We start from the raw sequence: 19244 nt of genomic DNA on the forward strand, positions 1-19244 counted from the left end.
CCCACCACCACCCTCCCGTCTGGTAGCCATGAGTTTGTTCTCTAGAGTTGAGTTCTTGGTTTGCCTCTCTTATTTTTTTTCTTTGCTTTTTCATTTTGTTTCTTAAATTCCACCTATGAGTGAAATCATATAGTATTTCTTTCTCTGACCAACTTATTTCACTTAGTGTAATACTCTCAACCTCCATCCATGTTGTTGCAAATGGGAAGATTTCATTCTTTTTGATGGCTGAGTAATATTCCCTGGTATATGTACCACATCTTTATCCATTCATCAATCAATGGACACTTGGGCCGCTTCCATATCTTGGCTATAGTAAATAATGCTGCAATAAACAGGGGTGCGTGTATCCCTTTGAATTAGTGTTGTTGTGTTCTTTGGGTAAATACCCAGCAGTGTGATTGCTTGATCCCCATCACCTGTTTCACTCACCCCCCACGCCCACCCCAGTAACCATCAGTTTGCTCTATAGAGTTAAGAGTCTGTTTCTTGGTTTGCCTTTCTCTTTTTTTTTCCCTTTGTTAATTTGTTTTGTTTCTTAAATTCCACACATGAATGATAATATGCTATTGGTCTTGCTCGGACTTATTTCACTTATCATTATACTCTCTAGCTCTGTCCATAGTGTTGCAAGCAAATGGCAAATTTCATTCTTTCTGATGGCTGGATATTCCAATATATATATATATATATATATATATTGGAATATAATATCCAATATTATATATATGTATATATATATATATACACCACATCTTCTTTATCCATGCATCTATTGATGGACACTTGGGCTGTTTCCATAGTTTGGCTATTATAGATAATGCTGCTATAAACATTGGGGTGCATGTATCCCTTTCGATTAGTATTTTTGTATTCTTCGGGTAAAAACCTAGTAGTGCAATTGCTGGATCATAGGGTAGCTCTAGTTTTAACTTTTTGAGGAAGCTCCATACTGTTTTCCACAGTGGCTGCATCAGTTTGCATGCCCACCAACAGTGCAAGAAGGGGTCCTTTTTCTCCACATCCTCACCAACACCTATTGTTTCTTGAGTTGTTGATTTTAGCCATTCTGACAGGTGTGAGGTGATAGCTCATTGTGGCTTTGATTTGCATTTCCCTGATAAGTGATGATGAGCTTCTTTGCATGTGTCTGTTAGCCATCTGTGTATCTTCTTTGGAGAAATGTCTGTTCATGTCTTCTGCCCACTTTTAATTGGAATATTTGTTTTTTGGGTGTTGAGTTTTATAAGAAAAACTTGCCAGCCCTAAACAAGGCCACCCTGCAGAGCTGCTCAGCAGGTGGACAAGAGCCCCAAGCAGGATGAGGATTAGTAAGAGGGGCAGGTGAGCCCAGTTCTTAGAAAGCGAGAGGAATGAGCGGGAAGGTGTTCCAGCCCGTCCTCCCAGGGAGGGCGATTCAGGCCTTAAGTGGATGTACAAGGTTCAGGTTCCAACAACATGGAAGAGAGACGCAGTTCCTGCAGCCCAGGCCGGCCTGGCCCTGTGGGCAGCTCTGGCTGAGCAAAGGGGCTCAGCTGTAGTGTTTCTGTTTTCCGGGAAAAGCGGGAGACCGGGCTCTCCTTCCCAGCCTACTCATCGGAGAGGCCAACCTCATTGTTTTCCTCGCCCTGTGCAGGACTTCGGAGAGGACAACTCCCTCTACATCACCAAGGTGACCACCGTCCACATGGGCAACTACACGTGCCATGCCTCCGGCCATGAGGAGCTCTTCCAGACCCACGTCCTGCAGGTGAATGGTTAGTAAATGGCTCCCTGCATGTCGTCCCCTCGAAGCGCTCCCGAAATGCTGCTCACGGCAACCCTCCCTGCTCCTGTATTCTCTCTTAAAGATGTGTCCGAGCCCAGGATAGCCTCGTAAGTTTACTTACTTACGAAAGTTTACTCTCTTGCAAGTAAAGGGGAGCAGTGGAGAAAGGGCAAAGTCGGCCGACTAGTTTGTCTGGCTTCACCGGGAAGCCTCCTCTGATGAGGTGGTGGTAGTGCCAGGGGGTGAGTCACTCGGGCTAGTCACACTGGGCCGCCGAGCCTCCCGCAGACCCCGTAGAACGTGCCCTGCCCTCCCATGGCGAAGGCCAGTGGCGCTGCTCTGGGATCCCCGAGTAGCAGACGCTGTCTAAAACACACCACTGTCCTTCCAGTGACGTGCACACGTATCACTTGTCCACGGGAAGGCGCTCCTTCCTCCAACGGGGGCTGGGTCCCATCTCCCCACCGGAGAGGCTCACCAAGCTTGGGCCCGGCTAAGACAGAACCTGAGCAAGCTCGGGAGGTTTTCATTGCTTCTCACGGACCCCCGTGTTGCCGGGACTCCTGGACACTGGGAATGTGAAACCCCTCCTGAGGACAACGCCAACAACTAAAACAGCCAGGGTTTTCTGAGCACAGAGAGGGTGAATCACTGGCCAATCCCTGTGCTAACACATCACCTAGACTTTCCCGGTCAGTATGTTCTTACCCACGTTATGGATAAATCTCTGGGTAAGGTCACTTGTCTGGAGTCACACTGCAGGCGAGTGTCTTCCCAGACCCAGGACTGTGCTTTGACCTGTGTCACGCTGCTGGCTGGCCCGGCCTGGCCACTCCAGCCATCAGAACAAACAAGGCATCACCGTGTCTTGGCAGATCAGCACCCCACAGAAGTTAGATGTGTCCAGCCAGGCCTAGCTGGGCATCACTCCTAGCACTGAGCAGGGTGTTCATGTGTCAGTGTGGAAACTTCTAGTCAGCCCTAGATCTTTCACACCAGCTGGTGCTCAGGGCTTCTGCTCTGAGATAAAGTGAGCAAGGTGTTAAGAATGATTACATAATGAGGCTCAATTTCACTTAACTCTGGAACCAGGGTAACAAGCCATTTAAGGACAATGGGGTGGTGCGCTCAGCTGGCGTCTACATTTACCCTACAGGATGTTTGAGGGATTTTTATAGCCATACCTGCCTAACCCATATCTTAGTATTTCCTTTGACCGGGGACATACTTAATTGTTTGGGGTTTTGTAGCTGTGCTTGCTGGCTTGAATCCAGGCCTATGATGAAGTCACGGGATTGCTCCAGAAATAACCCAGGTGTTCTAGTTACAACAGCCCCTGGGGGAGTTAACCCAGACTGGATTCCAAGGTCAGTCCTAAGTGCAGCCAGCAGGTTGTGTCTAGGGCTCTCCCTCAGCGGGGCTGCTCGGGGAGCAGAGCATGAGCTCTGTAGTGGCGGGAGGTGGGTTTTTCCATCTAAAACTGGCAAGTGGTGCCCAGCATGGGACAATGTGGGGGACTGTTCAGTTGGGAAACAGCTCCCCACGGTTTGCCCCAGGTCCGTCGGGTCCTTAGATGAGCCTAGAGAAGGGAAATGAGCCCGTATTCACAGACTCTTCATTCTGCCCTTTGCGTCATGCCCCCACTTCCCAAGAATGGGGGGCACAGGGAGATAGCTTGAGCCTTGTCCCCTTTATTTCCTCCAAACAACTCTCCTGAGGAGGGGAAGGGAGCCACCTGCCGAGGAACCGTAGTACCTCTCAGGTGAGAGTCTGTACTCGCCCCGGCCCTCTGGAAGAAACTCTGGGGTCTCAGAGGCCTTCATACGCTAAGTGGCAAGTCCGTGGCTCGAGGGGCGCCCTCTGCCCCGTGTTCCCCCAGAATTCTGCGACTGAGGTTATGATGGGGATGAGCCAGTGTGTCACTCCCAGAGCTGAATCCAAGAGCAAGGCCCAAACCCAGGAGCACCATGAGGGGTCGCTGGGCTGCAAGGAGAGAACAGGCCCCTCCCGCCAGGTGGGAAGTGGGCTGCAAAACTGGCATTGGAGAGCCCCGTTCACACCCTCCCCAGCCACCTCCCACCGCCACCCGCGGCCCCCGCCATTACCTAGTCTCCACTGGAGAGGGTGCTTTTGGCCCAGGGGAGTCTACACACAGCAAAACCTCCCGCTGAGAACCAAAAGAGGCCACTTGAAATCCATTTCCTAACTGCTGACAGATTTAAGGCCTCTCTTCTAGCAGAAGCACTATCAGCAGTCAGAGGGAGCATGCTGGGACCTCTGTACTTCGTGATCAGTTTCCTATGTCATTAAATTGGCCCCTGGTGCTTGGCTGCCATGATAGCCAGGTGAGGCCACTTGGGTGGCCCTAGCTCCAGTAGCCCATGAGGTTCCTGAGCTGGGCTGGGCTGACTCCCAGGCACTTGGGGGTGATGTGTAGGTCCACTAACCAGCTCCTTCATGGGAGCGCAGCATGCTAACGTAGGCCCAGAGTTGCCTCCCAATGACATAAGTCCACTGCCTGTTGACCTGGGAATAAGATGCAAGGCTTTCTGAGTATTCCAGAAGTTAAGCTTACTTTGTTGGACAGAATGGGGAAAATGTCCTATCTGTATGGGAAGATGCTGAAAATAGAATGATATGAAAGAGACCATTAGGATAGCATCTATGGAATACGTACTGTGCGCCATCCCTGTTTGACAGATGAGGTCACCAGGGATCAGAGAGATTCAGTGATCTCAGGATCCCAGGACCCAGCCCTGCAGTTAGTAACTGCAAAGCAGATCTTGACTCCAAAGCCCAGACTCCTAACACCTGGCCTGCCCTACCCATCCTTACCAAGGCATCGTGTTACTGCTATTGGTGAATCCGGATGTCGGATGCGAGTGTGGTCAGTCAGCAGCTGTGTTGGGCTGCTGTGGGCTCTACACTATAGAGGACAGGTCCCAGGAGGGCCGGGGTGCTGTGGAAGGCTCACGGTGGCGGTAGGCGCAGGGAGCTTTGCAGGCTGCAGCCTGGTGTCAGAGGCTCTCAGGTGGAGCTGCTGGGATGGCCGAGAAGGCCCTGCTGGTGCTCTGGACAAAAGGAACGCTGCCTGGCTGAGGAGTCCCCTGAGGAAGGGCGAGAGAAAGCAGCAGCAGATTCATCTGGGGGATTTGTTCCCTTTTGCCATTCATGCCAAGCATGACTGAAAACCATGAAAGATGTCCCTGAGCTGCCTGGGTACTATCCAGTGCGGTGGCCCAGCAGTGCTGTTGGGGGTCTGGTTTGGTCGCCACTTGGCCTGGCAGATGGCCTGTGGCTTACTGAGCTGATGCACCCAGTCAGGGAGCGATGTTCTGTGTCTGTTCCTCCCCATAGCTTCTCAACCAGAGGGAAGGGGGCAGGGGATGAGGACGGGCAGAAGGAGGGCCCTGCCCAGTTGCCTGCTTCTCAGAAGGCTCCAAGCGAACGGCAGATGTGCCGGGGAGCTTACGTGCAGCCTGTGAGCCCAAGACACCGAGATCCCACTCTGGGGAGCAGGAGCTGGGTGGGACTTCTCCACTCTAGGCCCAGTGCAGACCCCAGCTAGCAACACCTGTCCCACAGAATCTAAGACATGAAGCCTGAGCCAGAGACACCTGGGTTCCAGGGCTTGTACTGGTGTTTCCTTGACGTACAAGGAAGGCAAGTAAACTCACCTGTAAAGTGGGAATAACAGTAGTACCTCCTGCCTTACAGGCCTGATGAGATCTGATAGGTCTACAATGCTTGGGAAATGCATGACGGAGATAGAGTTCACAGTTCAGGGTGGGACGGATACAGGAGAGATTTTTGGTTGTCTCAAGCCCCATGTTACTGTAGTTGGTGGACACAGATGCTCTGAGCTGGTGGCCCCTCGGAGAGCATGCAACCCATTATACAGATGGGGAAATCAAGACCCAGAGAAACTGGCCAAGCCAGGAATAAAATACTTCTTCCTGGAGCTGCCCCACTGCCTGGTGGCATGGGCCGGACCCCATATACAGGCAGGACGCCCATCTTCTGGGGCTTCTCCATCCCCAACTCTGCCTTGACCGGGTTGGCTAAAGGGAGCCCTTCTAGGCAACCACTTCTCTCAAATTATTAGTATAACTTCCTCACAGACCAGGCCTCCCAGAGATGAGGCCCAAAGGCTGACATGATTTATAACTTCATGCAAACCTCCCGCATTGTCCTCCTAGGAAAGAGCAAGAACTTCAGACATAAATGATTAATCCATTAAAATAAAAACACCCTCCACCTCCCCACAGTTCAGACAAGTAACGATTCATTCCCAAAACACAATAATCATCTCCCAAATCTGTTGATGACTCCAGCTTGGTCCTTTTGTGGATGCACCTCTTACTTAGGACATATTTATGCTGCCTTGCACCTTGGAAATGATCCATGTTTCCCAAAGAAAACAGGCCTTTGTGTTACATATTCAAATGTTTTCACTGGAGGGTTTTGCAAATTTAAAAGAAAATGAATGTGTTTACCCAGAATATATTAATTTCAAATGATTTTTAGTGTGTGAATTAATACAAAAGGAGAGGGGAGATGCGGGCCAAAGGAAAACAGGTGGGTCTTTGTTGCCAGCAGGAAGCTCTGCACCCCACCCCCTCAGTCTCTCCCAGTGAGAATGCAGGGCTTTTCCTGACTGGGCCCCATCCCGGTGGGGACCCGGGCTGCTGGGGTCTTTGACACCTCCATGCCCCCCATTCTTCTCGGGCTCGCCTGTCCCCCCGGGAGGCTACATCCAGATCTCTGGCTCTGGTAGGAGTGACAGCTTCTGCCCAAAGTGAGCAGGTGTTCCCTCTGAGCCTGGGGCCTGGTCCACACCCGCTGCAGGATGGGGGGATGTGTCATCACGCATGAGGAGGACAGTTCGGTTCTCAGGCCAATGAGTGAGTTCCCACCCCACTGATGGGATGATGCTTTTGTTTGGCTTTTTTTAAGCATCCTTGTGTCCATTTTCCAGGTAGCAAGTGGTCAGGTCAGGGCACGATGGGCTTCTAGGTGGAGCTCCTTGGCTCCTCGAGGTTGCCTTCCACATCACAGGCTCCCTTTGTCCAGGGCATGGAGCCAGGAACACCCGGGGGGCTAGGACTGGGTGCAGGGTCCCTTCGATTGCTGCTGGCCGGGCGGGGCCCCCGTAGTCTCCTCCACGCCAGTCTCTCAGGACAGATAGGATGGGAGGCCTGAGCCACTGGTTCACAGCGGGGCGGAGGCAGCTGCCTGGCCCCGTGAGCCCATAGTCCATGTTCACGGACACATACATGCAGGCTCGTCGCTGCGATCTGGGTCCTGCCACCCGCCAGCCTCATGTCTTGGCCCCCACCCATCCCCAAATACTCCAGCCAATGAGTTTGCACTGATGGTTCCCTAGGCTGAGAATTCTCTCCCCTCCTCTGCTGCCCACGTCATCCGTCAGGTGTCCGTGTAACCCACACTCAACAGACGCGTACTGAGTTCCTCCTGCGGGCCGCTCCCAGGCCATGCGCTGGAAACACAGCAGTGAGCAGACCAAAACCTCTGTCCTCGCGGAGCAAGCCTAACGGTGATAAGTACTGAGGAAGAAAATTCAAAAACGGACAAGGAAAGTCAGATAAAAGGTAGCAAGTGAAGGTCTTACTGAAAAGTTGACATTTATTTCAACTTGGTGGGAGAGTCACCAGTCCTCCAGAAGGATCTTGGCCTGAGCATCCGGAGGACAGAGTGGCCATTTTTTGAGACAAGAGGAGGGTGGGGGAGCAGGTTCGGGGAAGAAATCTCCGAAGCTCATGCAGACATGGTAAATGCCAGGTGTTGTGCAGCCAATTGGGCTTCCGAGCATGAAGTTGAAGGGACAGGTTGGACCGAGGAGGAGTGGTCAGCTGTGCCCAGTGCTGCCGACAGCTCAGGGGGATGGGGTCAGAGAACCAGGCATTGTGTCAGGTGTGCTGTGGGGCAGTCGCTGGAGAAGAGCCATTTCCATGGGGTGGGGGGGAAACATCTGCTTGGAACTGACTCAGGAGGCAATAGGGGAGAGAAATTAGAGCCCCCAAATATGGGCAACTCTTCAGGGTGCTTCCGTGGAGAAAAATGGGGCAGCACTGGGGAGACAGTTTGGGGGAAAGAGAGGCTTGGGGTTTTTTCCCAAGATGGAAATTAAAAGCTTTCTATGGGCTAATGAGAATGCTCATTAGGAAGGGGAAAGGGGCGCAGGAGTGGGAGGGAAGTGCTGGGCATGTCCTAGAGCAGGTGGGAGGGGATGGGACCTGGGAATGAGGCTGGGGGTGACAGAAGATTCAGAACCAGAGGCAGGAAGAAGGGTCTGGCAATGGTGGTGAGAACCAAGGAGGACACCTGCCCCACCTCCCAGCCCACTCCAGAAGGAGGTGAGGGAGAGAGCCACAGGCCCTGAAGAGGCTGGAGCAGTGTCGCCAGGTTTCCTTCTGGGCGAGAAGGTGAAGAAACGTTCATACAAGAGTTTGAGGATACAGCACATTTCGCTCATAGCTGAACATGAGTTCCAGAAGATGACAACCGAAGGGTTGGGGGATGAGGGATGCCCCAGAGGCACAGGCATCTTGCGAAGACTGATGTGACCCTTGAATCGAGGGCACGAGGAAAAGTGTTCTGACGATCCCCATTTGTGGAGTCGGAGTAAGAGTGGAAGAGTGGGAAGAGGGGGCCGTGGCAGATGGAGCATGCGGAGGCCTGAGGCCCCCTCTGTAGTCCTGCGGATGGAGGGATGGAGGTCAGAGGAGGAGCGGTCTCAGCCCCCAGGATGACAGTGGCTCATGGAGACCTCATGGCCAGCAGAGGCTGCCTCTCACTATGAGCACCCCTGCCAGGGGAGGTGTCTTTGCCCAGGAGACAGTCCTATATTTTTAAGTGACTGACTCACTGCACACCCTTGACTTTCAGTCCAGTTTCATTTCGTTCTAGAATAGGGCCATGCATTTCAGTTCAGAGTTAGCCCTGAATTGGTCTTTGAGAGCTTCCTAGTCAGAACTGAGTCCGGGTCTCACCCGGAAGCTGATAGGTAGGAGCAGATCCTCCAGCCCCATCCCAGACCTCCGGGATCAGACTCTCTGGGGTGGGCACCAGTGTTGTTTTAACAAGCCCCCTGGCATTTGCAGATACTCCAGTTTGAAAACTTCATGGGTCCACAGATTCTATCAAAGGTCGGGGCTGAGGCAAAGGACAGTCTTCAAGGCTGGTGCTGACCACTGGCCATCTCACTGAAGAGGCCAGTCCACAAACCACCAGTTGAGATTCCCCAGTTTGATAGACAAAGCTACCATCAGTAAAGGGACAAGCCCCATGGGCGTAAGGTAGCTCAGTGTTTCTCTTGTGAGGTGGACAGCGGATCTTGCTCTCTTCTGGCAAATCTTCCCCCACCCCTGTCCCCATGCGCCAAAAGCTCCCCTGGTAATGCTCATCACACTTGAAGTTCATTGTTGAACCACCTTGCCCCTAGACAGCAAGCTCCGTGGGGATAGGGCTGGTCCACTCGTATTCCCTGTTCTGTCCATAACGCCTGGCACTTGGACGGTATTTAATAGATGCTGCACATAAGGAATTGACAGAGCTTTGTAAAACCAGTCCAGACCATTAGTGTGGTGCCTGACTCAGAGTGGGGGGATTCCTTCAGCCCACCCCTGCTTGGCAGCATTTGCTACTGTTATACTTTGTAATATCTGGTAGGAAAAAATGCCCATCATCACCCTTGCCTTTCAAAATTTCCTCAGCTGTTCTGGCACATTTTTTTCTTCTGGGTAAGTTTTAGAATTGTTTTGTCAAGACCCTACCAACTGATATTCATTGCAATTAGATTAAATGTGTGTTTTAACTTGGGGTATCTCATTTCTTTTTTTTTAAGATTTTATTTTTTTATTTGTGTGAGAGAGAGAGAGCATGAGAGGGGGGAGGGTCAGAGGGAGAAGCAGACTCCCCACTGAGCAGGGAGCCCGATGGCGGACTCGATCCCAGGACTCCAGGATCATGACCTGAGCCAAAGGCAGATGCTTGACTGACTGAGCCACCCAGGCACCCTGGGGTATCTCATTTCTTAACCAGAGTTAATCTTCCACTCCCAGAACGTATCTCTCCAATTAGTCAAGGCTTTTTTTTTTTTTTTTTTTCTGTCGTCTGAGGTTTTAGAGTTTTTTCATTTAGGTCCACAGTGATTTCTGTCTGATCGCTGCCAGTAAGTAAATAAGCTATTAGTTTTGTACGTTTTGGTGCTGGCCCCCTTTCTGCACTCACTTATTAAACCTTACTACTTTGAGTTTCATTATCTGGAGCATATCCAGGTAAAATATCATTTTTCTCCATCCTTTTAATACTTCCCATTTCTTGCCTTCAATTGACGATCACTCCCTGCATTGTGTTGAGAGTCTGATATTGCCTTCTTTCCCTTTTACTTTTTTTTTCCTAACTTAATGTTTCACCATTCTGAAGAGAATGGTGCTATATCTTCTTTTTATGGAGATATTCTTCATTGTAGGAAATATCATTCTGTTCCTATTTTATTGAGGTTTTTTCCTCTAAGAAATTGATTCTGAATTTTTTTCAAAAGCCCTTTCAGTGTCTAGCAAGAGAATCAAATGATTTTTCTTTTTTGACTGCTTTTGATTTTGGAGGTGATTAATTACAGATTTCCTGAGAGTTAGGCATTGAAACGTATTACGCTTGGTCACGGTGTGTTCTTTTAATACCAGGCTAGCCTTGATTTACTAATGTGTCGCTTGGGATTTTGGTATATCTAGTCCTAAGTGAGTTAGGTCTGTAGTCTTTTTTGTGCTCTCTTTGACAGGTTGTGGTGCCCAGGTTACACAATTTGCAACATCTCTGTGGTATTGCAACATGATATAACGTGCAACATCTTCTCTGTCCCGTGCTCTAGGAATTATCCATTCCTTAAATGTACAAAATAGCCTGCCTATGAAACTACTCAGGGTGACCTTGGGTTAGTAGCACTTTTTTTAACAGCTTTATTGAGGTGTGATTGGTTTACGAAAAAAACCACACGGGGGCGCCTGGGTGGCTCAGTCGTTAAGTGTCTGCCTTCGGCTCAGGTCATGGTCCCAGGGTCCTGGGATCGAGCCCCGCATCGGGCTCTGCTCGGCGGGAAGCCTGCTTCTCCCTCTCCCACTCCCCCTGCTTGTGTTCCTGCTCTCGCTGTGTCTCTCTCTCTGTCAAATAAATAAAATCTAAAAAAAAACCAAACCTCACATACTTAGTGCATGCAGTTTGTGTACTGGGTCTTCTATACATGGGACATGCCCCTGGTACCATCACCACAGTCCAGGTGATACACCTATCCATCACCTCCAAAAGTTTCCTTGGGTCCCTTTGTTTGTTTATTTTTTGTTGTTTGTGGTAAAAACATGTCACATGAGATCTCCCCTCTTAATGGATTTTTAAATGTACAGTACGATATTGTTGAGTAGGCCTCATGCTATGCAGACGATCTCTAGGACTCACTCATCTCGCATAACTACTTCAAGTAAAGTAGCACTTAAAAATTTTTTAAATATTATCTTCTTTATTAATTCTTCTCCATACTTTTAAGTTTCCTTTTCTTGTTGAAGTGTAATCAACATACAGTATCCTATTAGTTTCAGGTGTACATCATAGTAATTCAGTATTTTTATACATTATGAAATGATGCTGATGATAAATCTAGTTACCATCTGTCACCAGGCACGGTTGTTATAATATTATTGATTATATCCCCTATACTATATATTATATCCCTTTGACTTACTTATTTTATAACTGGAAGTTTCTACCTCTTCATCCCCTTCACCTCTTCTGCCCACTCCACAACCCCTCCACCCTCTGGTAACCAGCAATGTTTTTCCTGGATCTATGAGTCTGTTTCTGCTTTGTTTTGTTTATTTGTTTTGTTTTTTATATTCCATGTATAAGTGAAATCATACGGTGTCTTTTCTGTCGGATTTCACTCTTATTTTACTTAGCATAATACCCTTTAAGTCCTGTGATGATGTCACAAATGATAATATTTCGTTCTTTTTTATGGCTGAGTAATATTCTCTGTGTGTGTGTGTGTGTGTGTGTGTGTGTGTGTGTGTGTGTGTGAGATCTTTATCCATTCCTCTATGGATGGACACTTAGATTGCTTCCATATGTTGGCTATTGAAACTAATGCTGTAGTGAACATCAGTGTGCATTTATCTCTTCAGATTGGGGTTTTTGTTTTCTTCAGATAAATACCCAGAAGTGAAATTGCTGGATCATACAGTAACTTTCAACTTTTTGACGAACCTCCACACTGTTCTTCACGGTGGCTGCATCAATGTATATTCATACCAACAGTGCACAAGGGTCCTCTTTCCTGCACATTCTCACCAACCCTTGTTATTGTCTTTTTGGTACTAGCCAATCTGACAGGTGTGAAGTGATCTCACTGTGGTTCTGATTTGCCTTTCCCTGATGATGAGTGATGATGAGCATCTTTTCATATCCCTGTTGGATCTCTATGTTGTCTTTGTAAAAATGTCTATTCAAGTCCTCTGCCCATTTTTTAATTGGGCTATTTGTGCATTTTTTATGTTAGGTTGTGTGGGTGCTTTAAACTTATTTTGGATACTAACTCCTTAGCAGATAAAGGATTTGCAAATACCTTCTTCCATTCAGTAGGTTGCCTTTTCATTTGTTGATCATTTCCTTTGCTGTGCAAAAGCTTTGTAGTTTGGACACCTGGGTGGCTCAGTCAGTTGAGAGTCTGCCTTCAGCTTGGGTCATGATCCCAGGGTCCCGGGATCGAGTCCCGCGTTAGGCTCCCTGCTCAGCGGAGAGTCTGCTCCTCCCTGTCTCTCTGCCTCCCCCAGCTTGTACTCTCTCTCCCTCACTCTCTCAAATAAAACAATAAAATCTTTAAAAAAAAAAAAAAAAGCTTTCTAGTTTGATGTAGTCCCATTTGTTTATTTTAGCTTTTGTTGCCCTTGTCTGAAGAGATGGGTCCAAAAACAGATTGCTAAGCCTGATGTCAGAGAGCTTACCACCTATGTTTTCTCCTAGGAGTTTTTTGGTTTTAGGTCTTATATTCAAGTCTTTAATCCAATTTTAACTTATTTTTGTATATGGTGTAAGAGAGTGGTCCAGTTTGGGTTTTTTGCACGTAGCTGTCCAGTTTTCCCAACACTATTTATTGAAGAGACCATCTTTTCTCCCATTGTATACTCATGCTTTCTTTGTCATAGATATATTACCCATTATATACGTGGGGTTTTTTCTGGGCTCCCTGTTCTAGTCCATTGATCTGTGTCTTTTTTGTGCCAGTACCAGACTATTTTGATTACTATAATTTTATAGTATAGTTCAAAATCAGGGAGTGTGGAACCTTCAGTTTTCTTCTTCTTTTGCAAGATGGCTTTGTCTGTTTGGGTCTTTTGTGGTCCATACAGATTTTAGGATTCTTTGTTCTAATTCTGTGAAAAATGCCTTTGGCATTTTAATGGGGATTGCAGTGAATCTGTAGATTGCTTACCGTAGCATAGACATTTTAACAATATTAATTCTCCCAGTCCATGAGCACAGAATATCTTTGTATTTATTTGTATCTCCTTCAGTTTCTTTCATCAAATTCTTAGAGTTTTCAGAATACAAGTCTTTCCACTCCTTGGTTAAGTTTATTCCTAGGTATTTTATTCTTTTTTGATGCAATCATACATGGGATTATTTTCTTAATTTCTCTTTCTGATAGCTTGTTATTAGTGTATGGAAATGCAACCAATTTCTGTTTGTTGATTTTGTATCCTTTGAGTTTACTGCAAGCGTTTATCAGTTCTAGTAGTTTTTTGGTGCGGTCTAGAGTTTTCCATATATAGTATCATGTCATCTGCAAATAGTGACAGTTTTACTTCTTTCTTTCCAATTTGGCTGCGTTTTATTTCTTTTTCTTGCCTAATTGCTGTGACTAGAACTTCCAGTACTATGTTGCATAAAAGTGGCAAGAGTGGGTGTCCTTGTCTTATTACTGATCTTAGAGGAAAAGCTCTCAGTTTTTCACCATTGAGTATGATGTTTACTATGGGTTTGTCATAGATGGTCTTTACTATGTTGTGGTACATTCCCTCTAGACCCACTTTGTTGAGAGTTTTTATCATTAAGATCTCCTTTTAAGTGGGGTGCCTGGGTGGCTCAGTCGTTAAACGTCTGCCTTTGGCTCAGGTCATGATCCCAGGGTCCTGGGATTGAGCCCCACATCGGGCTCCCTGCTCAGTGGGAAGCCTGCTTCTCCCTCTCCCACTCCCCCTGCTTGTGTTTCCTCTCTCGCTGTCTCTCTCTCTGTCAAATAAATAAGTAAAATTAAAAAAAAAAAAAAAAGACTTCCTTTTAAGTGATCCATTTCATTGGGATTTCATATTTATTCCCTATAATTGAATACAGTATTTTCATAATTTTTAATTCCCTGTTCTTTCTCTATTTTTTTATTGATCAAACTTGCTAGAGATTTGTCTATCTTATTGATATATATAAACAACCAGCCTTAGATTTATCCATCATTTCCATTCTTTTTTGACTAATCGATTCATTCACTTCTGCTTCTCTCTCTATTGATTCTTCCCTCACCTTCTTTAGATCTACTTTATGCGTGCTAGGCAGGTTTATATAAATAAAGGGTGATCTAGCAAGAGCCCAAGTTTATTAACTTCCAGGTCATGACCACCCACATTGTAGAACTCTGGATGTTCTACCACCTTCTCCAACTCCCCGCCAGTCCAGTGCTCCTCAACCCCCCAGTTCTAGCTCTGTGCTCTTGAATTACACCCTCCTGACCAAAACTCTACTATCTATTCAGCTTAAACCCCGTTACTCCCTCTTCCAAATTCACAGTGTAGGGAAGTTGTCTATATAAGTTATTATTCCTTTCCTCTTTGAACCAAATGGAGTCAGAGAAGGGAGATTCACTTCCCTGTTTGAAGCAGCCCTCTAGATATGCCTTAGCTAGAGCCCCATTTACTTCCTCCATCCCAGTGGCCTGATCTGTGACAAGACTCTTCTGTCACACCTTGGAACTCTTCTCCAGAACTGCCAACAGAGAAACTGGGAAATGACTCACACTGTGTTGTTGTTGGGTCTCTGTGTGGTTTGTCACACGGTGCCTCTGAGTTTTTGTTACAGAAACAGCTCTGGGATATTTTCAAGGTGGGTTCATGCCCTTTGCTGATTGTCCATTTGGCTTTCTCCTCAGCCCCCCAGCTTTGCCCCGTAGGTGAACCAGAGGAAAGATTTGAAACTCAGACTGAGTTAATCAGACTACTAGCAGCCTCCTAAGGAGTTTTGAGAGGAGTGCACAGTCCATTTCTCACAACGAGGCAACGGATTTTTCCCTTTGTCCTCAGCCTTCCCAAGAACAGATCACTAGAAATCTTGCTCACGTTCCGGGATTAACAGTATTACCTCCTTCTACATAAGCATCAGTGTGTTCTATCTCTGCTCCCAAGAAAAACCTCTCTCCTAAAGTACGGGGACACTTTCTTTTATCAGACAATAGGAGCTTCCAGATACCTTTGGGGAAATGTAGTGGCCTGCTTCAGGAGGAATCCATCTTCCACCTTCCCAAAAGGTGTGTGTTGAGTGTAATATCCAGGTGTCTTTACATCAGCTAATTGGAAGCCGTTTTGGAAGTATGTAGAGTAAAATATATGGATAGGTAAGAGCCCTCAATTCCACTGAAAATGATAATTTATTTCCTGGGCAGAGCTAGGGGTAAGAGGAAAGATCCTCCAGACAATTTTCACTTCCTCTAGGAACCTCCCCCCACAGACAGCCCACTTAAGAAAGGCCAGAGATCTGTGGCAAGTGCTGACACCTTGCCTACCCGTGTCTTCTGATGAGGACACATCCTCAGCCCTGAACTTGACTACCAGGGCTCATGGCTGAGCCAAGGAGGGCACACTTGCCTCTCACCCATGGTGGGGGTGAGAAGTGGAGAAATAACAGTGATCCACTGGAAAATCAATGGACTTCCCCAGAGTGCTGATGTAATTAGTAGCCCTGCCGTCAGTGACCATAAGTGCTTTGTGAAGCACCTCCTGCAAAAAATTAAGCCCTTGTCCAGTGGCTTTCCGATAACAGAAATAATACATCTGAATTTTATTCATTCAGAAATAAATGTGCAGCGGCTCTTGCTCTTCACGTGTAGCAGCTGAACGGCATTCAATATCTGGATGTCTTTCTGATCAGATTTAGAATAATGGTGAAAGCCATGAATTACAGGGCACAAAGCCTGACATGTTTATTGCTTACAATTCATTTTATAGCCCTTTCTTTGAGGGCTTGAGCTGCTGAACAGGATGATTGTGAGCTAGTAACAAAGAGAACTCCAGAGTCGTGTCTCGGTTCACCCCTCTGGAACAGGTGTCAAGGCCAGAGCACGGGCCCGAGGCCAGGTGAGGGCCCTCTCTGACCAGTACCAACTTCATCCGCAGTGCCACCAGTCATCCGCGTGTATCCAGAGACCCAGGCACAGGAGCCCGGCGTGGCAGCCAGTCTGAGATGCCACGCAGAGGGCATTCCTATGCCCAGAATCACTTGGCTGAAAAATGGCATGGATGTCTCCACCCAGATGTCAAAACAGCTTTCCCTATTAGGTAAGAACCGCCCTCGGTGCCTCTCTGCTCTTTCCATCAAGTTCAAGCTGACGCGTCCCCCAGCAGTGGAAATGAGAGACATGATTTGTTTCTACGTCAGATGTGTCGGGAGTGAACAAACATCTCCCCAAATTCTCCTGCTATCTGGGCTCACATAGGTCTGGCAGGCTTTTTGAGCGCAATGATGATAACCTGTCAATCAGATCCCAGGTCAGCATCAGTTTAGTTCAGCTGTTCGAGCTCTTTCTGGGCATGTATCACGGATGTTGGCTGCCCTCAGCCCTGCTAAGGGCCTGTGTTTTTAATGTCACCACTCTGAATAGAAGGGAGACAGGAGGGAGGAGGGGGGTCCCAGCTGAGCAGGCCATCCTGAGCACTGTCCTTCCTCCAGCCAATGGGAGCGAACTCCACATCGGCAGTGTTCGGTATGAAGACACGGGGGCGTATACCTGCATCGCCAAAAACGAAGTGGGCGTGGATGAGGATATCTCCTCACTTTTCATCGAAGACTCGGCTAGAAAGACCCGTGAGTCCGCTCTTGCCTCTGAGGTCCTCGTTGCGCTGATTGGGGGATGTTGGGTGCAAGGGGACCAACTGACCAAGGCCACACCCATCATCCATGAGCCCCTGAAGACAGGGGTAAACTCCCATATTCTATGCTCAAAGCTGGGGACAGAAGGTGCCCAGAGGTGAGCAGACCTTCCCTGGCAACCTCGACAACACACAGACAGAGAAGGTCCCTGGACAGCAGAGTGCCCAGGACCACAAGGAAGCTTGCATATCCTAGCCCCACTTCTGCCTCCTCCTTGCTGTATAGACTGGAACCTCTGCCCCTCACCCACAAAATTCCTCCTACTTTCCACCCACCAGTCAGTGTTGCAGATTCCATATATGATAGACTAGATATCAGTTCATGATCTGTATCACGTGCTGCCATCCCACCATGGCCCAGGAAGTAGCCCGGCCACAATTGCACACATAACCTTGACTCCAGGGATTATAGCCCACCTGGTGGCCAAGTGTGCCTTCCCTAGTAGCCACTGCTCCCCAAATGGCATGATTCTGGGACACGGGTGATAGATAGGATCTCTTGCCCTTATTTAAAGACTCCAAGCTGAGTCTTCATCATCAAAGGAGATCATTAGAAGTGTTTCAGATAGTCTTCCTAGGAGAATCCTAGCTGAAAATCAGTATGGCTTCTGGAAGTAATCAGGAACTCTAGGAGAGCGGTTGCTTGCTCCTTGTCAACCATGGCAGTGAAGGATCCCATTAGTTTCCGTGATCCTGGGGACCTGATTTCAAAGACTATTTATAAATTGAAAGGGTCCCGAGACCTGGAAACATGTGTCCACATCCAGAGTCCCGTCAGAGTGCTGCTGCTGGGGCAGTGAGTGGGGCAGACTCCACACACGATGGATTAGGTAGCCGTTCGTCCCTGAAAGGAATCACTACGGTAAAGTTGTTGACATTGCTTTGTTCTCTTTTCCTTCCCTCAATCACGTTCCCGCGCTCCTGATTCTCTGACGCTGTAGTTGCAAACATTCTGTGGCGAGAGGAAGGTACCAAGCTCACTTCTTCTGTGTTGTGCTTGTGATCGCCTGTGTTCGTGCCTCCATTGTGGGGCCATATCTCCATGGGCCACCATCAGCTTGTCCAGACGCCACACAGTCCCAAGTGGGGCCCACCTGCCAGATCGGATGGGAGGGGGGAGGTCAATGTCAAACTCAAGCGTCACACACTGAGAAGCAGATTTAAAACCTACTAGTGTCTTTAATGGACACCAGTCCAATAGAACTTAAAAATAGGAAGTTGCTGTCTAAAGCTGTTTGAAACTGTCACTGAAGCAGATTACTTGGCAGGGGTTCCTAGTTGGATGAGGCCTTCAGCTTTTTTCCAGAAGCTGATATTGGTGTTGGGGTTTAGTGTATACTTTGAGGAAATGCCAAAGAAAAAAGCCACCATGATTTCTGTAAATGTATATTTACATGTATATTTTTAAATGAATAGACTTTTTTTTTTTAGATTTTATTTATTTATTTATTTGACAGAGAGAGACAAAGCAAGAGAAGGAACACAAGCAGGGGGAGTGAGAGAGGGAGAAGCAGGCTTCCCGCTGAGCAAGGAGCCGGATGCGGGGCTCGATCCCAGGACCCTGGAATCATGACCTGAGCCAAAGGCAGACACTTAACGACTGAGCCACCCAGGCGCCCCTGAATAGACTTTTTTAAATTTGTACTTATCAAACCATCTTTACATATTAGGTTGGGCCCTAAAAAAAAAAAAGGCCATTCTTATACATTAAAAATGGTCGAATACTGACAATTTCATGTGGTTCAAAAAATAGCAGGCCCGTGTGGGAACTGGGTTATAGAGCCTGAATCACTGCTTGGGGTGCATGTGCCTTGTGGACCCCCGCCCAGGGCAGCCTCTCCACCGGAGCAGAGTTCACATCACCTGGAGATAACTTATTCTCCAGCTTAGTGGATGGGGGTGTCAGGGAGGAGTATGAGAAGCAACAGAATGCACCCTGTGGTTTCAGGGTTAAGCACAAAATCTACCTCTTTAAAAGCTGGCCTGGGGGGGTCAGTTGGTTAAGCGTCTGCCTTCAGCTCAGATCGTGATCCCGGGGTCCTGGGATCGAGTCCCGCATCAGACTCCTTGTTCAGTGGGGAGCCTGCTTCTCCCTCTGTCTGCTGCTTCCCCTGCTTGTGCTCTCTCTCTGACAAATAAATTTTAAAATCTTAAAAAAAAAAAACAAATAAATGAAAGCCGGCCTAGTTCCTGTCTCATTTTTTCCTCACGAACATCTCATGGCATTTCCTAGAGCCTAGCATATGCATGCCTGCGCGGACTCAGAGCAATTT

The 19244-nt window shown here is 47.8% G+C and overlaps 1 protein-coding gene across 1 annotated transcript in view; it reads left to right on the forward strand.

Moving 5' to 3' along the window:
• The window catches only part of FSTL4 (follistatin like 4), a 394520-nt gene that overhangs the window by 350379 nt on the left and 24897 nt on the right, over window positions 1–19244 (forward strand). Inside the window, exons 8-11 of the mRNA XM_032425320.1 lie at window positions 1637–1757; window positions 16219–16380; window positions 16772–16906; window positions 17913–17939. Coding sequence (XP_032281211.1) covers window positions 1637–1757; window positions 16219–16380; window positions 16772–16906; window positions 17913–17939 — 445 coding nt within the window. The remainder of the gene's footprint in view (window positions 1–1636; window positions 1758–16218; window positions 16381–16771; window positions 16907–17912; window positions 17940–19244) is intronic.

The sequence above is a fragment of the Phoca vitulina genome, unplaced genomic scaffold, assembly GCF_004348235.1.
Source record: "Phoca vitulina isolate PV1807 unplaced genomic scaffold, GSC_HSeal_1.0 scaffold32, whole genome shotgun sequence".
Classification (NCBI taxonomy): domain Eukaryota; kingdom Metazoa; phylum Chordata; class Mammalia; order Carnivora; family Phocidae; genus Phoca; species Phoca vitulina.